The sequence below is a fragment of the Amblyraja radiata genome, chromosome 10, assembly GCF_010909765.2.
Source record: "Amblyraja radiata isolate CabotCenter1 chromosome 10, sAmbRad1.1.pri, whole genome shotgun sequence".
Lineage (NCBI taxonomy): Eukaryota > Metazoa > Chordata > Chondrichthyes > Rajiformes > Rajidae > Amblyraja > Amblyraja radiata.
Window position 1 is genome coordinate 68075438 of NC_045965.1, and position 23078 is coordinate 68098515.

The 23078-nt window shown below is 46.3% G+C and overlaps 1 protein-coding gene across 1 annotated transcript; it reads right to left on the minus strand.

The window, feature by feature from the left end:
• Positions 1–453: 453 nt before the first annotated feature.
• Positions 454–21581, minus strand: LOC116977419 (di-N-acetylchitobiase-like). Its single transcript, XM_033027847.1, has 4 exons — positions 21413–21581; positions 19420–19517; positions 11867–12028; positions 454–639 (listed from the first exon to the last, which is right to left on the minus strand). Exons 1-4 carry the CDS (start codon positions 21579–21581, stop codon positions 454–456), a joined length of 615 nt encoding a protein of 204 aa, XP_032883738.1.
• Between the last annotated feature and the right edge of the window lie 1497 nt (positions 21582–23078).

A 23078-nucleotide genomic window follows, 5' to 3' on the forward strand; every position in this document is an offset into this window, starting at 1 on the left:
TGCTCCCAAATCTACAGCAGGATGAGAGGTTTTCTTATTGAAACATATAAGAGGCAGGAAACATATTCCCGATGTTGGGGGAGTCCAGAACCAGGGGCCACAGTTTAAGAATAAGGGTCAAGCCATTTAGAACGGAGATGGGGAAACACTTTTTAACACAGAGACCTGTGAGTCTGTGGAATTCTCTGCCTCAGTGGGCGGTGGAGGCCGGTTCTCTGGAAACTTTCAAGATAGGCCTCTTAAAGATAGCGGAGTCAGGGGATATGGGGAGAAGGCAGGAACGGGGTACTGATTATGGATGATCAGCCATGATCACATTGATTGGCGGTGCTGGTTCGAAGAGCCGAATGGCCGACTCCTGCACCTATTGTCTATTGTCTATAATTGTTAGTTCAGTCTACAAGGTATATCTAAAGCTTGGCATTCGATGAAAACAAGACGTTGGCATTTCACTCAAGGAGGGCACAGAGCATTCCACATCTCCTCGGTTTGCAAGACAGCTAGTCCATTAGAAGTGTAGTTCAGAAAGTTTCCCATCCAAACGCTGATGCCTCGAAGTTTGTATTTCTTCATGAAGGTTGATCTCATTGAGATACTCTCAGGATCATCGTACCAGACCTCGTGATATGTCTTTGCGGACTGGTAAAAAAGAAAAGAGTTAGTCTAGGAGACAATCTCACCAACAACTTCTCCTGGACCACCCATTTTGAATCAATGTCCAAGCAAGCACACTAATACCTCTTCTTCCTTAGAAGGCTTTGGAAGTTTGGCATGTCCCAACAACTCTCACCAACTTCTACAAATGCACCATAGAATGCGTTTTATCGGATGCAGCACAGCTCCATCCAAGACCGCAAGAAATTGATGCGTATTATGAACGCAGCCCAGACCATCACACAAACCAACCTCCCTTTCATTGACTCCATTTGTACCTCACACTGCCTCGGCAAGGCCAGCAGTATAATTAAGGATGAATCGCACCCTGGCCACTCCCTCGTCTCCCCTCTTCCATCGGGCAAAAGGTATAGAAATGTGAAAACACACACCTCCAGATTCAGTGTTTAAGAAATAACTGCAGATGCTGGAAAAATTGAAGGTAGATCAAAACTGCTGGAGAAACTCAGCGAGTGAGGCAGCATCTATGGAGAGAAGGAATAGGCGACGTTTTGGGTCGAGACCCGGTCTGAAGAAAGATCTTGACCCAAAACCTATAGGGACGACAGATGGCACAATGGGCTAAGTGTTCGGCTGGCGACCGGAAGGTCGCCGGTTCGAATCCCGCTTGGAGTGCATACTGTCGTTGTGTCCTTGGGCAAGACACTTCACCCACCTTTGCCTGTGTGTGAGTGACTGGTGGTGGTCGGAGGGGCCGTAGGCGCAGATTAGCAGCCACGCTTCCGTCAGTCTGCCCCAGGGCAGCTGTGGCTACAGAAGTAGCTCACCACCACCGAGTGTGACTGAGGAGTGTATGAATAATGCGATGTAAAGCGCCTTGAGTATTCTAGAAAGGCGCTATATAAATCCCATCCATCCATTATTATTCCTCCTCTCCATAGATGCTGCCACACCCGCTGAATTTCTCCAACATTTTTTGTCTACCTCCAGATTCAGGAACAGTTTCTTCCCAGCTGTTATCTGGCAACTGAATCATCCTACCACAACTAGAGATTAGTCCACCTCATTGGTGACCCTCAGACTATCTTTGAACGGACTTTATTGGCTTTACATGACACTAAATGTTATCTTTACACCATAATGGCTGAATTGTAATCATGTATTGTCTTTCTGCTGTGCTTTTCACTGTACCTCGGTACACGTGACAATAAACTAAACTAAAATGAACTGCAAGAAGGGACTTTGGTCACTACAGTTCAGTTTCAGCCACAGTTTTAAACATGTTCAAAACAACACATTACTTGTAGTCAGCTGAAGAAAGCACTGCCATTTTATTTCCACTTGAAAAATCTGGAAATTGCATTAGTTAATTTACACACACTGACACTTGTGCAGCAGGTAGAGCTGCTGCCTCACAGTGCCAAAGATCCAGGTTCGATCCTGACTATGGGTGCTGATTATGTGGAGATTGTACGTTCTCCCTGTGATTGCATAGGCTTCTTCTGGGTGCTCCGGATTCCTCCCACATCTCAATGACGTGCGGGCTTGTAGGTTAATCGGCCTCTGTAAATTGCGCCCAGTGTGTAGGGAGTGGATGAGAAAGTGGGATAACATAGAACTAATGTGAGCGGGTAATCGATGATCAGCATGGACTCTGTGGGACGAAGGACATGTTTCTCTGTTGTATCTCAAAACTAAACAAGACTAAGCTAAACCTAAACTGAACATCGCACATTTACAGCTATCAAAATTTAAATTATTTTTGGCCTCTTATAATTGATATTGGTTTATCGTTGTCATATGTACTGAGATACAGTGAAAAACATTGTTTGTATGCCATCCAGTTAAATCACACTGTATTAGAGTACAATCAAGCCATGCATAAATACAACAGGTAGTGCAAAGGGAAAAATATCAGCGTGCACAATGTTACAGAGTTATAGCAATCCAGTCACAGTGAGAAAGTGCAAGGTTCACAATGAGGTAGGAGATCTGGATTACACCCTAGCTATTGGGAAGACCGTTCAGTTGTCTGACTCTGGTGGCGCGACTCACCCGTTGCAGCGGCCCCTACAGCCTGTCTGTCTTTTTTTTCTTTTTTGTCTAGTTAAATGTAGTGTTGGTGTTTTTTAATACTGGTTTTAAATGTATACATGTGGGGGGCGGGGGGGGGGGTGGGGAGGGGGAAACTGTTTAAAATCTCTTCCCTGTCTGGGAGACCCGACCTTTTCCCTGTCGGGTCTCCGTTGTCGTTGGGGCCTAGCACCGTGGAGCGGCCTCCAACCTGAACGACCCGGGGGCTCGGGAGACTGCGGAGCTGCGGACTACTCACCATCGTGGGGCTGGCCGGCCTCGGAGCGTGGGGAGCGGTGGTGACTCGCTGCTGCGACTCGACTCCTGGGGCTCGGAGGCTCCAGCAACGCAGCCGCGGGTCCGGTGGACTGGGACATCGGGAGCTCGCAGGTCCGGGTAGAGAGACCGCTTCCCGGAGCTCCCGCAACGTGACCTCTCCAGCCCGTGTCGCGGGGTTGGAATTTATTATGGGGAACAAGGAAATGGCAGATGTTGAACAGGTACTTTGGATCCGTCTTCACTAAGGAGGACACAAACAATCTTCCTGATATAGTAGTGGCCAGAGGATCTGGGGTGACGGAGGAACTGAAGAAAATCCACATTAGGCAGGAAGTGGTGTTGGGTAGACTGATGGGACTGAAGGTTGATAAATCCCCAAGGCCTGATGGTCTGCATCCAAGGGTACTTAAGGAAGTAGCTCTAGAAATCATGGTGCATTGGTGATAATTTTCCAATGTTCTATAGACTCAGGATCAGTTCCTGTGGATTGGAGGGTAGCTAATGTTATCCCACTTTTTAAGAAAGGCGGGAGAGAGAAAACAGGGAATTATAGACCAGTTAGCCTGACATCGGTGGTGGGGAAGCTTCTGCAGTCAATTATAAAAGATGAAATTGCCGCACATTTCCATAGCAGTAACAGGATCGGTTCGAGTCAGCATGGATTTACGAAGGGGTAATCATGCTTGACTAATCTTCTGGTATTTTTTGAAGATGCAACTAGGAAAATGGACAAGGGAGAGCCAGTGGATGTAGTGTACCTGGACTTTTAGAAAGCATTTGATAAGGTCCCACATAGGAGATTAGTGGTCAGAGAGTGGTGCAGGCAGGTTCACTGGATGCTTTCAAGAGAGAGAGAGATAGGGCTCTTAAAGATAGCGGAGTCAGGGGATATGGGGAGAAGGCAGGAACAGGGTACTGATTGTGGATGATCAGCCATGATCACATTGAATGGCGGTGCTGGCTCGAAGAGCCGAATGGTCTTCTCCTGCACCTATTGTCCATTGTCTATTGTCTATTGTTATTTAAACCAAAATATAGTGAAGATACTGGAAATCTGAAATAGAGACAGAAATCGAGGAATGTTTTCGGCAGCTAAGGCAGTGTTCGTGTAGAGAGAAACCGAGTTGATGATGTTGGTTTAGGTTTAAACTTGTCATGGGCACCGAGGTACAGTGAAAAGCTTTGTTTTGCATGCTATCCAATCAGATCAGATATTACCTTGCATAGATACAATCGCCAAACTCAAGTACAATGCGAAAAGCAAAGGGGAGATACAGAATGCTGAATACAGTTCTCAGTATTGTAGCACACAAGTTCCAGAGACAAAGTCCAATGTCCATAATGGGGTAGAGGTGAATTGGACAGTACCCTAGCTTATGGAAGGACCATTCAGAAGCCTGCTAACAGAGGGGAAGAAACCATTCCTGGGTCTGGTGGTGCGCGCCTTCAAGCTTCTGTACCTTCTGCCAGATGGGAGCGGGGAGAAGAAGGAATGACCGGGATGGGACAAGTCTTTAATTATGTTGGCTGGTTCCGGAGGCAGATTGAGATGAAGATGGAGTCAATGGTGGGGAGTCTGGTCGGTGTTATGGATGGGACATGACCCATCATTAGTAATGAACTGCATTCGTGAAAGATTGTTTAGATTAGTTTATTATTGTCATGTGTACTGAGTCGTAGAGTCATGGAGTGATACAGTGTGGAAACCGACCCTTCGGCCCAACTCGCCCACACTGGCCAACAATGTCCCAGCAACACTGGCCCCACTTGCCTGCGCTTGGTCCATATCCCTCCAAACCTGTCCTATCCATGTACCTGTCCAATTGTTTCTTAAACGATGGGACAGTCCCAGTCTCAACTACCTCCTCTGGCAGCTCGTTCAATACACCCACCACCCTTTGTGTGAAAAAGTTATCCCTTGGATTCCTATTAAATCTTTTCCCCTTCATCTTGAACCTATGGTCCTCAATTCCCCTACTCTGGGCAAAAGATTCTGTGCATCTACTAAATCTATTCCCCTCATGATTTTGTACACCTCTATAAGATCTCCCCTCGTCCTCTTGCGCTCCATGGAATAGAGACCCAGCCTACTCAACCTCTCCCTATAGCTCACACCCTCTAATCCTGGCAACATCCTCGTAAATCTTTTCTGAACCTTCTCAAGCTTGACAATATCTTTCCTATAAAATGGTGCCCAGACTGAACACAATATTCTAAATGTGGTACGGTGAAAAGCTTTTGTTTGTGTGTATTCACTCCTTATCACCATTTCCACAGTCTACAATGGATCATCATCGTTGCTGGCTTTGATTTGTCCTTTTGCATACTGTTCATTCATTTGTTCATTGTACCTTTTCATTTCTCAAGTTTCCCTCTCCCCTCACTCTCAGTCCGAGGAAGGGTGTCGTCCCAAAACGTCACCTATTCCTTTTCATCAGAAATGCTGCCTGACTCGCTGAGTTACTCGAGCATTTTGTGTCTATCTTAAAAAAAAAGACTATATATGTACACAATATAGCCGTCCACGGTGTACAGATAGCGTCACAATGTACCCGTTGCTGCACTGCATTGAGGCTCATAAGTGATAGGAGCAGAATTAGGCCATTTAACCTGTCAAATCTATTCTGCCATTCAATCATGGCTGATCTATCTTTCCCTCTTAACACCATTCTCCTGCCCTCTCCCCATAACCCCTGACACCCATACTGATCAAAAATCCATCTCTGCCTTAAAAATATCCATTGACTTTGCCTCCACAACTTTCTGTGGCAATGAATAGGAAGATTAAATGAGAACTTACCAGTTTGAAGTTTGATCTTTATTTTATGAGGAGTTACGATGAGGGATTACGTGAAGAAGCACGCCAGCCCGCACGCACGTCAACCTTCAAAGCAACGGTGTGAAATCACAGATAACAGTTGTTGAACTGAATATAGGAAGATTCGAGAAACTAGAACTACCACATGACCTTTATGAGAAGAGGGTTGGGAGCGGAGGGCACGTAATCCCTCAACGTAACTCCTCATAAAATAAAGATCAAACTTCAAACTGGTAAGTTCTCGTTTAAGCTTCCTATTTTACTTCGGAGTCACGTGAGCGACTACGTGAAGATTTCAAAGCTGTGATTTTATGCCGTGAACACGAGTCCATGCAACACACTGCATCAGTTGTCCAAAGATGAGTGAAAAAATAACAATGCATTCAGACATGACATAGATTTAAAACATGCTGATGCTTTTTAATAAACAAATGAAATATATGAAAATAATAGTGACCCCTCATATCCGGGAGTAAACTATAAAACAGAACTTAAAATTGAGTTGGCAAACAACCTCGACCTGGCAATGGGTTTGTTATAAAAAGTTTGGAATGTTCGCTCATTTGACCATCCTGCAGCCGCTAGGATGTGGTCCAACGGAACCTCCATAACCCTCGCTGCTGATGTTGTTGCAGCCCTGGTGGAGTGAGATTTATAAACATCAGTGTCCACTCCTGCACAAGCCAAAACACGTCTTAACCACCTGGAGATGGTCTGTACTGATACCCTCTTGTGAGTTTTTTTTATAACTAACAAACATTGCTAGTTCAGTGCCTCTAAGGCTCTTTGTGGCCTTAAAATACTGTTGTAGATGTGTGACCACACACAACTATGGGGTATGCCATAAAGTCTAGTTTGAGACCTGACGCCCCTGGTCTGCTCTGCTTGACTAAGTTATGAACATAAAATGTTATTTTATTGGCAGATGTAACCATTCTGTCCAGTCGCAGCTTATGCAACAACTGGACCCGTTGCGCCAAAACCAGTGCCGTGAGCATAACCACTTTATAAGTGAGTTTGACCAAGGACAGGGATGTAGCTGGAGCCCACCAGCAAAGCAGCATCAGCACAATGTTAACATCCCATATCTCCGAGTACCTGGGCCTGGAGGGATTTGTGTTGAAGATACCCTTCATAAACCTGGATATCAGCGGATGAGACCCGACAGAGTGGTGTCCTGATCCCAGCAACAAGTATGACAACAAGGCACTTCTGGCACAATTAATGGCACTATAACTCAATCTCTCGTCAAAGAATAGTTTTGAGAGAAATTCCAAGACATCAGTTATACGAGCCGTATCTTACGTTATGTTGGACTGCAAACAGAACGCTTCCCATCTCTTGATATAGGAGATGTACTGCTTCTTGGTGCTATCCCTCCAAGCCGCAGTGATCATGTCCACAGTTCGATCTGACAGTCCAAGCCCCAGGAAAGGTCTTCTCAAAGTCTGCAAATCAACAAATTGATTTGATCATGCAGCGGATGGCCCTCCCCAGTCACGGGATGAACCAGCAGATTTCTGCATTTGGGAATGGCCAGAAAAGGCTCCGATATCATTTCCAATATCAGTGGGAACCATGGCTGCGTAAGCCAGTCAGGCACTACCAAAATGCCTGAAGCAGAGTCTTGCTGGATTTTTTGCAAGCACCGACTGATGAGGCCAAATATTCAAGTAGGGGGCGCTGCTCTGGCAGCAGCCATGTCATGCAGCTCGTCAGTTTTTCAACCTTTAGTTATTTTTTTAGTATGTTTTAAAGTCAGTATTTAATGTTTCTTTGTGTGTTTTGTGTGGGGGGTGGTGTGGGGGGGTAAGGGGGAAACCGCTTCGGTCGCCTCCTCCACGGAGAGGCGAGTTTTTCCAGGTCGCCTCCCCGTGGCCTAACATCAAGGATCGACGCGGCCTTTCCCAGAGACGCGCCCGGGGCTTCAGCGGCGGGCGCAGCGTGGACTCTCGGCGTGGAGCGGGTGAGCCCTCGCTGGGGCTCGCTGGAGGGGAGCGCTCCGTTTCGCTGGCCCGGGGCAGCCGGCAGCCTGAAGCCGCGGCCTGAAGCCGCGGTCTGCACAGCTCCAGCTGGCGTGGCGTCTACAGCCCGGGATCTCACGTTGGGGACCCGGGGGAAGAAGAAGCCATCACTGCCGGCCCGCGGCCGACTTCTACCGCGGGTCCGGCATGGACTTACCATCACCCCTGGAGGGGAGCTTCGGCCACCGGCCCTGCAGTCTACGGTGCTTCTGGCTGCGGCGGGGACTTTAAATCTTGACCGCCGGCCTGCGGCCTACAACAACTTAAAGCCGCGGTCTCCGGTGAGGAAGAGCCGATCCTGGACTGACTCTGGTCCTGACCACGGGGGGGAAATGGAGGAGGACTGGCCAAATTTTGTGCCTTCCACCACAGAGATGAATGATGTGGTGGATGTTTGTGTTACAGTTTTATTGTGGTTGTGTGTTCTTTATTATTGTATCGCTGCAGACAACCCAAATTTCCACCAGCCTGGCTGTGTGGCAATAAATTATATCTATCTAAAAATGGAGGAAATGCATAGAAGAACATTCTTCCCCAGTGTAGCGAGAATGCATCTATTGCCACTGCCCCTGGGTCTGGCTCCCATGCAACATACTTTGGTAACTGGTGATTGAGCCTAGATGCAAACAAATCGATATCCGGTGTTCTATACCGAGCAACAATGTCGTTAAATACTTTATGATCCAACATCCATTCCGTGTTGTCATTAAATTTTCGTGACCTGGTGTCTGCCACCATATTAAACCTACCTGGCAAGTAGGTACCGGAAATCCAAATGCTTCTTGCAATACACCAGTGCCAAATAAGGTTAGCCAAATTATCACAGGATACTGACTTGATTCCACCCATGTGATTAATATATGCCACCGCTGTAGTGTTGTCAATCTGTAGTTGAACATGCAGATGATGCATATTCCCACAATCAGCCTTCAACCCAAAGAATGCTCCCAGCATCTCTTAAGTAGTTAATACCATGTAACTGAAGAATTGATGACTCATGCACATCCCATCTGCCACCGCAACTAGAGATGGTATTAGTAGCTCCCCATCCTTGAGCACTAGCATCAGTTTGTAATATAACTGAAGGTTTGCTGACCAAAATGTTACTGGAGCAATGCCGAATATTGGTCGTCCACCATTGTAACTCAGAAATAGCCTCAGCTAGTAACCGCATAGGTCTGTTAAAATGACCTACATGGTATTTGAGTGTTTGCTCCTTTGCACGTTGTAAATTCTGATAATGCAAAGGCCCAAACTGTGCAGCTGGAAAAGCAGCCACTAATTTGCTAACTGGCTACTTGTCGAATAGATGGTTGCTCCATAACAACAAGGTTGTTTCAGGCTTCTATTAATTCTAATCTCTTGCCCCAGGGCAGAGTCACAGACATGTTAATAGAGTTAATGGTAAATCCCAAATAATCAATAACTCTAGATGGTATCAACTTGGATTTAACTGGATGGATGAGAAACCCCAATCTCTCAAACTTGAGTTTAGTGGCTGAAACAGCTAATTTAGCTAATTTCAGAGTTTTCCCTATGATTAGGATATCATCCAAGTATGCCATAACAATATGATTTTGAGCTCTAAGTAGCCCAAGCACCTGTTTCAATAATTTGGTAAATAATCGGGGGGCTGAAGTTAACCCATTAGGCAACGCTTTAAACTGCCACAGTTGCCCCATCCAGCTAAACTTCAAATATCTCCGGTGGTCCCTGTGAATGGGCACTGAATAGTATGCATCTTTGAGATCGATGCATGCCATAAAGCATCCTTTCGAAATCAGTTGTTTGACAGTAACGAAGTTTTCCATTTTAAAATGTCTATACTACACAAAAGAGTTAAGTTGAGTCAAATCAAGGATGATTCAGCATCCTCCATCTTTCTTTTGTCTTGTAAATATATTAGAAACGAATTGGTGATGTTCATGACTCGACCTCAATTACCCCTTTTGTATATAACGTTTGAATTTCAGCTTGTACATCCAAACCTTCCTGTTGAGAATGAACAAATGTCCGGTTTGGTGTATGCTGTGTGGGTGGCAATGACTTGGGAAGGAATTCGATTTGGAACCCTTGTATACTGTGCAGTATAAACGGATCTGATGTTATCCAACGCCATTCATTCAAAAACAAGTGTAATCTCCCACCAACTTGTAACTGGTCCACACACCCCATGTTCAGGAAAGAACCAGACCCACCTACCTCCATGGTTACCCGTGGTTTTATGGTTTCTATTTCCGCCCCCGAGGTTTTGGGGGTAGGGTTGCTGGAGTGCGCGGGTTGCGCATCTTCCACGAGGGCCGGCCTGGGCCTTGGCCTAAAAAAGACCTCTGTCCAGAGAATTCGGCCTTCGAGCTGCCACCAGCTTCAGCGAACCGCTTACTACTGATGGAAGCGTACGTGTGCTGCCGCCGGAATGGTGAAGCTTTGCCCGTCAATGGAGCTGTTATCAGCCCGACAGCTTTCGCTTCTTCATCCAGGTCCTTAACCTGTTTCGGCAGATCTTCTCCGAACAGAAGATTCGGCGGCTGAACATTGCTGGCCCTGCACAATCCCGCAAATTTGGGGTTCAGGGCAGGTCGGATGGCGTTCTTGCGAAAACAGTTAATTTCGAAATGTGCATTGCACATCAACGCCAGGGCATCCTGCTGTACATCTAACAAGGGACCCCCATCCACAGACCTGGCAAACGCTGTAATGCCTGAAGCCAGCAATTTCAGGATTCTCTGCAGCTTCATCTCCTGGGCTTTGATGCCCCCTCCAATATATCCCCAGATAGAGCTGTTCACAGCCGGCACGTTCAGTCAAGCACAATTTCCAGGTGTGTGGTACTTTGCAGATGTTTCCACCATTACCTGTTCCTGCAGCTGATGCGATGTGAGGTAATTAATGCTAATTCCTCATCCAGCGGCTCCCCTATTTGCGAGGGTATCGCAAACTTTGACGCTATGGCAGGCAATTCTTGTGCTTCATGCACGTCGTGCATCCTGGTATGCTCCCCAGACATACCTCCAAATTCGGAGTCAGTCCTGAACTGACCCCGTAGGCTCCCCTCCTCAGAGAGGGAGACATTTTGCAGCCCTGGACCAGGCGCTGCCGCGGGCCCCCGAGGAGACCTGCGCTGATATAACTCCGTTTCCCAGAGCATATCATGATGGAGCATCCTTTCCATCAGGTGCTACATCCGGGATAAACGCCCGAAGACGCTATCCATTGTATGAGGCGAATCCTCCTGGCCTGACTCGCCCGAGTAAACAGGCATGTAAGACTTCTTCTTGGCTTTCCCCCCTTTCGGGGTTGACAAGGTGCTTTGGACAGGCACCAAGTCTGAAGTTGCTGACCGCACCATCAGCGACTCGGATGGCGAAAGCGACGGCCGCCAGCTACCCGCACTACTGCGGTCCTCTGTAGCTGGTTTCCCCGCGGCCCGTCTGGACTTCGCCCTGGATTTTTCTATGCTTAGTTCGAACTTGAAACTCTGTAACAAGATTTTACCGAACCAAACGAACCTGTAGGGCTTATAAACTTACCGCTGGAGGAGCGACGCACCTCCCAGCCAGTCGTGCACCATGCGTTAGACGTATTGACGCACATGCGGGCTGGCATGCTTCTTCACGTAGTCACTCACGTGTCTCTAAGTAAAATTCCACATATTCTTCACCCTCTGACTAAAGAAATTCCTCCTCATCTCATTCCTAAAGACTATGACCTCTGGTCCGAGACTCTCCCACTGGTGGAAACATCCTCTCCAAATCCACTCCATCCAGACCATTCACGATTTGATAAGATTCAATATGGTCCCTCCTCGTCCTTCTAAATTCCAGCAAGTACAGGCCCAGTGCCGTCAAAACCTCATCATATGTTAACCCACTCATTCCTGGGTTCATTCTTCTAAACCTCCTCTGGGCCCTCGCCAGAGCCAGCACATCATTCTTCTGATATGGGGCCCAAAACTGCTTACAAAACTCCAAATGCAGTCTGCCCAGCACCTTATTAAGCCTCAGCATTACATCCCTTACATCCCAGCATACGTCATTAAATTTATTGATGTTCTTACCTTGTAGATGTAGTATGGGGCTTTGACATCATCATCCCAAATCCTGCCACTAGCTGACTTAGGCAAGGCCTGCATGATCATGCTGTACGGGATGTACAATGCATCGTGGTTACTACAGGGAGGCCCTTTATTAGGAACCTTTCTCAGTTCACAGTTACCAGCCTGAAGAGTACAAAAACAATGGGAGGAAAGTAGTAATTGGAAAGAAGTAATTCCAAAGATTATGCCATGTTAGAGTCATACGTTCTGTTACAGTCATAGAGTGATACAGCATTGAAACAGGCCCTTCGGCCCAACTTGCCTAACATGTCCCATCCGCTGGCCTGCATTTGGCCCATATCTCTCCAATCCTGCCTATCCATTTACCTGCCTAGCTGTTTCTTAAAAGCTGCAATAATCCCAGCCTCAACTACCTCCTCTGGCAGCTTGTTCCATACACCCACCACCCTTTATGTGAAAAAGTGACCCCTCAGATACCTACTAAATCTTTTCCCCTTCACCTTAAACCTGTGTCCTCTGGCCCTCGATGCCCGTTCTCTGGGCAAGAGACTCTGTGCATCTACCCGATCTATTCCACTCATGATTTTGTCCAAGGAATAGAGTCCCAGCCTGCTCAACCTCTACCTGTAGCTCACACCCTCGAGTCCTGGCAACATCCTTGTCATTCTTCTCTGTACCCTTTCCAGCTTGACATCGTTCTGAAAAAATGGTGCTCAGAACTGAACACAATACTCTAAATGGGGCCTCACCAATGTCTTATATAACTTTAACATTACCTTCCAACTTCTATGCTAAATACTCTGATTGATTAAGGCCAATGTGCCAACACACTTTTTGACCACCCTATCTACCTGTGACTCCACCTTCAATGAACTATATACCTGTATTGCTAGATCCCTCTGCTCTTCAACACTCCTCTGCTCTACACATATCCAAATCATTGATGTAGATGACAAACAGCAATGGGACCAGCACCGAACCCTGAGGCACACCACTGGTCACAGGCCTCCAGTCAGAGAAGCAACCTTCCACCATCACCCTCTGCTTCCTTCCATGAAGCCAATTTTCTATCCATTCAGCTATCTCTTTGGATCCCATGCGATTTAACCTTCCAGAACAGCCTACCATGTGGAACCTTGTTGAATGCTTTACTGGTCCATGTACGCAACGTCTACAGTTCTGCCCTCATCAAACTTTTTTCAGCACATTTTCAAAAAATTCAATCTGATTTGTGAGACATAGCCTCCTTGTACAAAACCATGCTGACTATCCCGAATCAACCCTTGCCCATGCAAATCCAAATCTATCCCTCAAAAAACTCTCCAGTAACTTTCCAACTACAGATGTTAAGCTCACCGGCCTATAGTTCCCAGCATTTTCCCTGCAGCTCTTCTGGAAAAGAGGCACAACATTTGCCACCCTCCAGTCTTCCGGCACCTCTCCTATATTTAATGATGACTCGTAAATTTCAACCAGGGCTCCCACAATTTCCTCTCTAGTTTCCAACAATGTCCTTGGATACATCTGGTCAGGCCTTGGAGATTTATCTACCTTCAAACACGATAGTACCTTCAGCCATAATGCCGACTGCTCTAAAGATACTTCCATTGACTGCCCCAAGTTCCCCCATCCTGTCTTTCTCCTTAGAGTCATAGAGTGATACAGTGTGGAAACAGGCCCTTCAGATTTCATTTTTTAGTTTGCTCCTTAGTTACCAAAACTCTTCCCAGGATACACTTGGTCCCAGCAGCCTATGCCTGTCCCTTGCATCTGTCTTGTTCTTGACAAAGTTATAAAAAGTGTTGGCGAGGGTGCATTTGGAGCACAGTGTACATTTTCATCATAAGGTCATCATGCCATAAGCGATAGGAGTAGAATTAGGCCATTCGGCCCGTCGTCCACTCTGCCATTCAATCATGACTGATCTATCTCTCCCTCCTAACCCCATCTCCCCATAACCCCCGAACCCCATACTAATCAAGAATCTATCAATCACCACCTAAAAAATATCCTTTCACAGCCTTCTGTGGCAATGAATTCCAAAGATTCACCACCCTCTGACTAAAGAAATTCCTCCTCATCTCCTTCCTAAAGGAACGTCCTTTAATTCTGAGGCCATGACCTCTGACCCTAGACTCTCCCACAAGTGAAAACATCCTCTCCACATCCACTCTTTCCAGGCCTTTCACTATTAAATAATTTTCAATGAGGTAACCCCTCATCCTTCTAAACTCCAGCAAGTACAGGCCCAGTGCCGTCAAATGCTCATCATATGTTAACTCACTCATTCCTGGGATCATTTTTGTAAACCTTCTCGGGACTCTCTCCATAGCCAGCACATCCTTCCTCAGATATAGAAACATAGAAAATAGGTGCAGGAGTAGGCCGTTCGGCCCTTCGAACCAGCACAACCAATCAATATGATCATGGCTGATCAACCAAAATAGTAAGATTAAACGAGAACTTACCAGTTTGAAGTTTGATCTGTATTTTATGAGGAGGAACGTTGAGGGAATACGTGAAGAACCCGCTTCCAACGCATGCGTGCCATTCTTCAAAGCAGCGGTGTGAGGTCACAGAAACTATAATGACCTAACATAGTAAGATTATCAAAGAGATACCAGTTTTGATATGATCATAGGAGGGTGGGAGCGGAGGGCACGTATTCCCTCAACGTTCCTCCTCATAAAATACAGATCAAACTTCAAACTGGTAAGTTCTCGTTTAATCTTACTATTTTACTTCGGAGTCACGTGAGTGACTACGTGAAGATTTCAAAGCTCTGTGACCTCATGCCGTGGAACGAGTCCATGCTTCACAACTGCCTTGGGTATCGGGAGAGAGTATCATTAGCAATTTTAGACACACTTATACAAAGACTTGTGTGATATAACGAGAAAATACATTTATTAATTGAAATCATAGCCCTGTAACCCTTCGGGCAAATTATAATATTGAACGTAAAATGCTTTCCGAAAATGATGATGGCTCCAAAAACTGGTTTATTATAAAACCTTTGGAAAGTCCTTTCGGATGACCATCCTGCTATTCTGAGGATTTGGTCCGTGGGTACCTCAGAATTTTTGCTGCGGATTTTGCTGCAGCCCTGGTGGAATGAGATTTAAAACCATTAGTGTTTATTCCTGCCATCTTTAGGACACATTTGAGCCACCTTGAGATAGTTTGGGTCGTGACCCTTTTGTGCGGTTTCTTGTAAGAAATTAACAAAGCCATTTCCTGACCTCGAATGCTCTCAGTATATTCCATGTATAATTGGATATGTCTTGCTATACACAGACGTTCGTCATATGGATATGCCATAAATTCAATCACTTGACCCGATGAACCTGGTCTGTTTGTTTTATTAACTCATGTATGACAAACACCAGTTTCTCTCGTGAGATGATCAAGGAGTCCAGGCTCAGTTTGCTTAATGACTGGACTCGTTGTGCAGTAACTAACGCCATGAGCATAACCATCTTCATGGTCAGTTTCTGCAGTGATAATGCTGTTTATGGGCTACCAGCTCCTCAGCATGTTTAAAACGACACCCACATCCCAGATTTTGGAGTACCTGGTTTTAGGGGGATTTGCATTGAATATGCCCCTCATAAGTTTTGTTACCAGGGGGTGCGTTCCCACCGTGTGCCGCTCCGTTCCTTGTGATAGGTAATTGGAGAGTGCACTTCTGGCACTATTGATGGCACTGTAGCCCAATCGTTTATCATAATGGAGGTTTGTTAAGAATTCCAATATGGCCGGAATATTCTTGGCCCTTTGGTCTAGGTTGTTGTCAAAGCAGTATATGCCCCATTTCTTGATGTGTCCGAGGTACTGCTTCCGTGTTGACAGTCTTTGTGCGGATATGATGAGATTCATCGTCCTGTCTGACAGCCCCATGCCGTGTAGTGGGTCTTTCAGACTCTACAAATCAACAAATCCATAGTCTTATGGCATGGGTGACTGCCCCCCTCCAGTTACTGGATGAATTAATAAATTCGGGCTATGTCCAATAATGGAACATGGTTCTAACACCATCCCCTGTATGACCGAATACCACGGTTGAGTAGGCCAATCGGGTACTATGAGAATCCCAGATGCCGAATATTGTTGAATTTTCCTTTGTACCCGTTTGATGATGCAGAATGGGGGAAAAGCATAAAAAACGCCATTTCCCCCAATGCAGTGAGAAAGCATCTGTAGCTTCTGCCCCAGGGTCTGGTTCCCAGGACACATACCTTGGTAATTGGTGATTCAACCTGGGCGCAAAAATATCAATATCTGGTCTACCATATTTTGCTGTAATTTCAGCAAATACATTTTATTTAACATCCATTCCGTGTTTTCATTAAATTTGCGTGACCTGGTGTCTGCCACTGAATTTAGCTTACCTTTATGTTGCCGATATCCAAATGTTTCTTTGGATACACCATTTTGTAATACCATAGACGAGTTGTCAATAATGATGGGGTTGGAGCAATACCTAATGCTATGTTCCTACCACTGTAGTTCAATTATAGCTTCCGTAGGCAGCTCCATAGGTCTATCAAAATGACCTTTGTTAAATTTGAGTGCTCTAATTTTTGCTCTTTGCAAATTTTGATAATGTAATGGCCCAAAATGTGTGGCCGGGAATGTAGCCACAATCTTCCCAATTATCCGGCCTACCCGTCTAATGGAGGGTCTGTTGGTGTTAAGAAGCTCGCTGCAATCCTCCTGTAGGGCTGCGGCTTTATTTATTGGTAAAGTTACTAACATATTGACCGTGTTGATGGTGAATCCTAGATAATCCATATTCGTTTCTGGTATCAATTTACACTTAACTACCGTCTGTGTTCCCCTTTGATGGGTATTGTATAGTATGCATCTTTTAAGTCAATGCTTGTCATATAGAAACCAGCTGATACTAATTCTTTAGCAGTGATAAAGGTATCCATCTTAAAATGAACATATTGAACGAATGTGTTTAGGGTTGAAAGGTCAATGATAATCCTGCAACCCCCATCTTTTTTATTTTTAATAAATATGTTTGATACAAATTTTAATTGTTCATGAGTAGTATGCTCAATCACACCTTTTGTATACAATCGTTGTAGCTCCATGTGGGCTTTAGATTGTTCGGTTTTTGTAAGGACGAAATGCCTTTCTGGTGTATGTTGTACTGGGGGGTTATTGGGATGAGTAAATTCTATCAGATAACCCTGAATACTGCTTAGAACATACGAGTCTGTAGTGATTTTACACCATTCGTCACTGTAGTATTGCAACCTCCCTCCCACCGTCGTGGGTCCCTTTTTTACAAAAAGAACCACACCCACCTACCTCCATGGTTACTGGTGGTTGTATTATTTTCTTTGTTTTTGAAAAAAGGGGGTTTTGTTTTTATTCGTGTTTGTGGTTGTACTGGAGGTTTAGGCTTCCGCATCTTCCAGGGTGGCCGTCCCTGGCCATACCCTAAAAGAAGGCTGCTGCGGGTTATATTGGGTTCTGGCACTGCCACTGATATAAGCCACACTTTTCGGTCTTCCATGTGGCTGGTAGCGTGATCCAAAAATAAGCCTTTGCGCTGGTTTTGATGAGCCCCAGTGTCTTGGCTTCCCCAAACAAAAGGGTTGGGGTTTTAACGGCTCTTTGTTTGCAAATTGTTGCATATTTAGGATCCAGTGCTGGCTGAATAGCCGCCCTCCGCATGCTATTCAGCTCATATTGTACATTACAGAACAGGGCTAGTGCGTCTTGGTGGCCTTTAGTTTGCTCTGTTTTGTCCAGGGTGCGGATGTAAGCTGTGATCCCTGCCGTAAGCCCCTTTAAGGCTTTCTGGATTTTGAGATCATGGTTCCTGATTTCCTACCCATATGCTTCCAAATGCATTGGTTGACACTGGGGATTTGTAATACATCACAGTTACCAGGTGGCAGATGTCTGGCCAGTGTCTCTGTGAATATTTGTTGTTGGAGTTGATGGCCAGACATGTAGTTAATACTGGCTGCCATCCTGGAATCCAAGTCTGCCCCTGTTTGACTTGGTTTGAAGTAATCAGCCACCATGTCCAGCAGTGTATGTTTTTCTGCAGATTCAGGATCATGGGAAGCTGTGTGATCAGGGTCTGGCCCATCAGGGTCCTGCCCACTCTCCTCCGAAGAGGTCGAGATTTCAGGGGGTCCCTCACGGGGTACCCATATGGGGCTTGTCTGCCCACTGTGGCTAGTCTCCACATTCATGGGACTGCCACTGTGAAGGAGCTCCTCCAGCAGCTCCTTTAGACGGTGAGCTGCACTTGCTATTTTTGGCTGCTCCCATTCCTGCAGCCTTTCAGCAGTGTGCTGCTCTTCTCTGTATCCCAGCTGTTCCCGTCCCCGGTACTCACGGGTGCTGGTTTGCGGGGTTTCCTCGTCCCGCCGCTGGCCACACCGGTCCTGACTGTCGGTCCACGTCTGTTCCCGGTCAGCCGTTTCTCCTGGCTGCTCTGTATGCAGCAACTCATAGCGGGTTTGTTCCGTCTGCCGCACCCGTTCAGCCCTGGTCCGATATTGATACGGGCTGGTCGCCCGCTGCTGCTCCAAGTCGGGCTCTGCTAGATGGTACGTTTTTGTTTGAACTTTGCCTCCCGGCCGGTGAGTAAGTTTCGTCGGTGCCAGAATGATTTCTGGCACAGCTGATTCCTCTACCGAGGCCTCTAGAGCCGACGGCTGCTGTCTCTGCCGATCATCCACGTTTACAACGCGTTTCTCGGGCAGCTTTTTTGCAGACCGCTTCCTTTTCACTCTGTCCATTTTTCTGTGAATAAAAATGCAGAGTCCTTACCTGCCTTTTGCTGGTCCTTTTTTCCTTCTCCCGTTACTGGGGGATGTCCTCCACCCTTCTGTTGACTCGTGCAATGCGTGTAGCGATATGGCACGCATGCGTTGGAAGCGGGTTCTTCACGTAGTCACTCATGATCTCCGAAGTAAAATCAGTACCCCGTTCCTGCTTTCTCCCCATATCCCTTCATTCCGTTAGTCCTAAGAGCTATATCTAACTCTCTCTTGAAAACATCCAGTGAATTGGCTTCCACTGCCTTCTGTGGCAGAAAATTCCACAGACTTACAACTCCCTGGGTGAAAACATTTTTTTCCCATCTCAGCCTTATATGGCATACCCCTTATTCTTAAACCGTGACCCCTGGTTCTGGACTCCCCCAACATCGGGAACATTTTTCCTGCATCTTGCCTGTGCAATCCCTTAAGAATTTTATATTTCTATAAGGTACCCCCTCATCCTTCTAAATTCCAGTGAATATAAGCCCAGTCAATCCATTCTTTCATCATATGTCAGTCCCGCCATCCCAGGAATTAACCTGGTGAACCTACGCTGCACTCCCTCAATAGCAAAAATGTCCTTCCTCAAATTAGGAGACAAAAATTGCACACATTACTCCAGGTGTGGTCCAAGGGACTTCCTTGCTCTTATCCTCTTGCTATGAAAGCCAACATGCCATAGGCTCTCTTCACTGCCTCAAAGAACAATTTGAATAACTAGGATAATTAAAATCTACCTGAGCACAGTGTCATTACCTCAATAAGCCGTTCACAAGGATAGTCAAGACCAAACCATGGAACGCCCATCACAATCTTTCTGGAATCAACGCCCAGTTTGATATAAGCCAAGATACCTAAAATGACAAAAGATAATGAGATTAACAGGGGGAAAAAAAGAAGACACAAAATACTGAATAACTCAGCGGGTCATGCAGCATCCCAGGAGGGCATGGATAGGTGATGTTTGGGGTCAGAACTCTTACCCCAGCCCGAAACGTCATTTATCCATGTTCTGCATCAATGCTGCCTGACCCGCTGAGTTACTCCAAAGTTTTGTGTCTTTGGAGTAACTGCCTCCTGCAGTTCATCGTTTCTGCAGAGATTAACAGCGATCCAGGTGGAGCAAGCTCGTTGGATATGGAATTGGTTTTGTGGGAGGAAGCAGAGGGGGGTGTCGCAAGATTGCTTTTCGGACTGGTGGTTAGATGGAGAGTGGCAGAGACCCGGTTTCCATCCTGGCCACGGGCGTTGTCTGTACAGAGTTTGTACGTTCTCCGTGTGACCTGCAGGGGATTTCTCCAGGAGCACCAGTTTCCTCCCACACTCCAAAGACACACAGGTATGAAGGTTAATTGGCTTCTGTAAATTGTAAATTGTGTATTAGATAGAGCTAGTTTACGGGGTGATCGCTGGTCGACATATTGTATTGTTGTATTGTATATCTTTATTGTTATTTTCCTGAGTACTCGCATACCCAGAGGAAACAAAAAAACGTTACTCAAACCAGTGTCCATTCAGTGTGCAGTAAAAAATAAATAAATAGAAATAAAAATACATATATCATGAACAAGTTTAACACTACTCTCAACTAAACATCAACAGGCGTTCCGATCGGCAGCGGCACGACAGTGGCTCTGTCCAGGTTGGTGGTTGGTGTGCGATACTTTGGCAGGGGGAAAAGTCCGTTTAACAGTCTTATAGCCTGCGGGAAGAAGCTGAGGAGCATCCTGCTGGTTTTGCAGCGAATGCTCCTGTACCTCTTCCCAGATGGCAGGATGGAGAATATGTGATGCGATGGGTGGTAGGGGTCTTTGATGATGGAGATGGCTCTGTTGATACATCTCTTCCTGTATATGTCCAGCAAGAAAGGGAGTGGAGCACCAATAATCCTGCTGGCGGTCTTCACAATCCTGTCAAGTTGGTGCCGTTCGTACGCTTTGCAGCACCCGAACCAGGAAGTGATGCCGTTGGTTAATGTGCTCTCAATTGTCCCCCTATAAAAAGTTCGTAGATGTGTAGTGGGGAGACCTGCTTTACGTAGTCTTCGGAGAGGGTGTAGTCGCTGCTGGGCTCTCTTGACCAGTGCTGTGGTGTTGGTTGTGGACATCAGGTCATCTGACAGGTGGAGTCCTAGGAACTTCACGCTGCTGACCCTTTCCACATCAGCTCCATCGATGTGCAGAGGTGTATGGTGTTGTTTTCCCGCCCTCCTGAAGTCAACCACCATCTCCTTAGTTTTTCCCACGTTGAGAATGAGGTTGTGGGATTTGCACCATCCTGTGAGCAGCTCCACCTCCATCCTGTACGCCGACTCATCATTGTCACTGATGAGACCCACCACTGTTGTGTCATCAGCGAACTTGTTGATGAAGTTGTTGTTGAGTCTAGCAGTACAGTCGTGTGTAAGCAGACTAAACAGCAGGGGGCTTAGGACACAGCCTTGTGGCGAGCCAGTGCTCACGGCTATGGTTTTTGATGTCCTACTGCCCACCCTGACTGTCTGCTGCCGTTGTGATAGAAAGTTCAGGACCCAGTTACATGTGCCAGCATCAACCCCCAATAGCTCCAACTTCTCCACTAGCTGCTGCGGAATGATTGTGTTAAACGCAGAGCTGAAGTCTATGAAGAGGATCCTGGCATAAGTATTTTTCCGATCAAGGTGTGACAGTGTTAACTCGGCGGGCCGAAGGACCAGTTTCTGTGTTGTATCTCTAAATAAACCTGTTAGAGAAAGTATCGTTGCACTTACCTGTTATGGTCTGATGATAGGGAGCACCTGCCTTCGCTCTGCAATTATCCAACTTCTGGGCCGGCATATTGAAGGCCAATACGAGTAGAGTGTCACAGTACTTTGCAATCTGTTCATAATCATGGCACTGGCTATCGGTGCATTTTGGTGACCATGGTGCAATATACATGACCTAAGAATGAAGCAGTAACAAAGTATTTACAGTCATCGAGTCACACAGTGTGGAAAGTGGCCATTCAGCACAACTTGACCATGCTGACCAAGATGCACCATCTACACCAGCCCCATTTGTCAGCATTTGGCCCTCTCAATATGGAAGATGTCCTTAATTTGGAGAGAGTGCAGAGAACATTTGTGAGGATGTTACCAGGACTTGAGGCCCTGAGCTATAGGGAGAGGTTGGGCAGGCTAGGACTTTAAGCCTTAGAATGCAGGAGGCTGAGGAGTGATCTGATGGAGGTGTACCAGATCATGAGGGGAATAGTGCTTGTTGCACAGTTACCCAGAGTAAAGGAATCATGAACCAGAGGACATAGATTTAAAGTGATAAGGGAAAGATTTAATAGGAACCTGAGTACAACTTCACTCAGAAGCCAGTGGGTATATGGAACAAGCTGCCAGAGGAGCTTCCATAGGCAGGAACTATAACATTAAAGCTGGCAGGCATCGTACATGGCAGTCGCGCCAACAACCTGTCTTGTCTTTTTCCCCCTTTGCTGCTTTGGTTTATGTTTTTACTGTATCCTTAGTTTTTGTATTATTTGGGGGGGTTGCGGGAAACTTTTAAAATCTCTTTTCTCGACAAGATGCGACTTTTTCCGTATCGTATCTCCATCCGCACTGCGGCTTTAACATCATGGAGATGGCGGAACCTTTGTTAGGGATCGACTACGGGAGCTCCAACCACAGGAGCTTCGAGCTCCCCGATTGTGGAAGCTTCGACTGCCCCGACCGTGGAGGTTTCGATCGACCCCACCGCGGGTGAAAAGGAGGAAAGAAGGTATAAGTTATTTGCCTTCCATCACAGTAGAGAATTTGAGGTCGCCGAAAACAAGATGGACGTGCTGCATGCGCTGGTGAGGTCTCGGAGGGAGTGCCGTGAGTGCAATGGTCTCGGTGTTTTGCGGGGACATGGCTCCATGAGTCTGGTGCAAATGCGGAAGACTTTCTGACTCTTCAGGCAGGCTGGGGCTGCAGAGAGAGTGACAGCGGTCGGTATAACTCTGGTCACATCACGGTGAAGGAGCGTGTGTGTGGCCTGGACATTGAACTGATGGCTGTGGGTCTCCGCTTATGCCGTGTCCCCTCGGGATTCTCACACGCCGCTGTGGTGGCTGTTTAAGTTTAATCTTCATATGGTTATGTATCTTGTTCCTTTTTTGTATGGCTGTTGGCAAATCAAATTTCTTGTATATTTACATACTTGGCTAATAAATTAATTACAATTACAAAATACTTTTGGACAGTTGCATGGATATGAAAGGTTTGGAGGAATATGGGCCAAACGCAGGTAAATGGGACTGGTGGTATCTTGGTGGGCACAGGCAAGTTGGGCTGTGGGGCCTGTTTGCAGAATGACTGGGTCTAAATCTTTCCTAGCAGGTAGACATATCGAGTATCTGAGCTATGGGGAAAGGTTGGGCAGGCTTCGACTTTATTCCTTGGA